The 1,896-nt window shown below is 37.2% G+C and overlaps 1 protein-coding gene across 1 annotated transcript in view; it reads right to left on the reverse strand.

Annotated features, from left to right (window-relative positions):
• LOC143285048 (uncharacterized) overlaps positions 1-1,247 on the reverse strand; it is an 8,726-nt gene extending 7,479 nt beyond the window's left edge. Inside the window, exon 1 of the mRNA XM_076592237.1 lies at positions 1,132-1,247. Coding sequence (XP_076448352.1) covers positions 1,132-1,140 — 9 coding nt within the window. The 5' untranslated portion in view covers positions 1,141-1,247. The remainder of the gene's footprint in view (positions 1-1,131) is intronic.
• Between the last annotated feature and the right edge of the window lie 649 nt (positions 1,248-1,896).

Below are 1,896 nucleotides of genomic sequence, written 5' to 3' on the forward strand. Positions count from 1 at the left end.
TGAGGGCGTAGAAGATTTTAGTATTTCAGTAGCTCAAGGAGGCGTCACTGCGTTCGGACAAATCAATATACGCTACACCACATCTGCCGAGCAGATGCCTGACCAGCAGCGTAACCCAACGCGCTTAGTCAGGCCTTGACAAAAAATGAAAAAAAGAAGAAAAAAAAGAAAAGAAAAACAACAACAACAAAAACAACAACAAAAAACAATATTTCTAACCATGTATGGAAATAAAATACAACTAAGGTAGATGTTGAAAAAAAAGTGTGCAAGTTGATATATATGAATGTATGTATTTGTATGTGTACGTGTGTATGTATGTATGTATGTATGTATGTATGTGTATATATTATGTGTGTGTGTAGGTATATGTAAACATGTATATATATATATATATATATATATATATATATATATATGTGTGTGTGTATATGTGTGTGTGTGTGTGTGTGTGTGTGTGTGTGTGTGTGTGGATGATATACATAGTAACAGCGGGAAAACAAACAAACAAAAAAGACATAAAAGACATATATAATCGTAGAAGAAAGAACAAAAACGCAGTACTGGGGCAAGTGGGAAGGAAGAGGGATGTAAAAGAAAGCAAGCAAGAATGGTTTGAATGAAGAACATATGGACATATAGAAGGAAGAACATATGAAAAAAAAAAAAAACCCACAAAGAAAATGAATAACAGGAGGGGGGAAAAAAAAGGAAGGCTGGAATGAAAGGAGGGAAGATAGGAAGGCAGGAAGAAGAACAGAAAGAATAAGTGAAGAAAGAAAGAAAGAATGATGAGAAGGAACGATACAGTAGCAGGCATGAATCGAGGGAAGAAGGAATGATAATGAAAACGAGGGACGAATTAACGTTGGCAGTGAGTTCCAGAGTGATTCGGTCACTGAAGCAATGTGTACTCTCGTTATTAGTATTTGAAACGCTGACTATGTTCCTTTCCCTCTTGATTCCTCATTTTATCAGTTATATAAAGTTGATTAAAAGAATGACTTAAAACAAATATGTACTAACTGATTGAATAATTGAATTATTTTCTTGGTTTCTCTTGCAGACATCCTCTTTTACGTCTTGCTTTCAATGGGAACAAACAACAGAACTGTCAAACCAAACACTTACAAACCACATGCGAAGCTTCCAGATCTGTCATGGAAAAACTGCAAAGACGTCGAGTTGCTAATATTTGCTGCCGATGTTCTTGTTGCAGGCACGGACTTCTCGTGTCTTAGAGTGAGCTTGTTCACGACCAGCCAAGGTTTGTGTTCGACCTGTGACGTAAAAAAAAATTCCTGAATGCGAGATTATCGCGTGTTCTTTTTCATTTCTAAACTTCGTTGCAGTTAGTTTGCATGAGACATTTCAGCGTTTTCGGAATGTTGTTAGATGTGCGAAAAAACAACATCAAGACATTACAACCAAATCTGTTACTTTATTTTTGAGTGAACGATATCGAATAAAGTAGATAATGACGACACCGTTTGACTTCTTTTTCCAGGTTACGTATTTGAATCGACGTCACAGTCAGAGAGATGTTGCACATGCTCCAGTCAACAAAGAGAAGCTTTCTATATCAACAGACACACGTGTTAGATACGTCTGTATCTGTGAAAGAGCGATTGTCTAATTAAGACGTTTTCAAATAAAGGTTATTGTCACGCGTGCTAAAGCGGACGTGGGTATACACCTTCCCCACAGTACCCCACTACAGGCGCCACAATACAACACAAACCAGCCCACACAGAAAAAAAATGTAATGCATTTAATCTCTCTCTCTCTCTGTCTCTGTCTCTGTCTCTCTCTCTCTCTCTCTCTCTCTCTCTCTCTCTCTCTCTCTCTCTATATATATATATATATGCAAAAACTTCAGCCTCATTCTTTCCACAA

The sequence above is a fragment of the Babylonia areolata genome, chromosome 8, assembly GCF_041734735.1.
Source record: "Babylonia areolata isolate BAREFJ2019XMU chromosome 8, ASM4173473v1, whole genome shotgun sequence".
Taxonomy (NCBI): domain Eukaryota; kingdom Metazoa; phylum Mollusca; class Gastropoda; order Neogastropoda; family Buccinidae; genus Babylonia; species Babylonia areolata.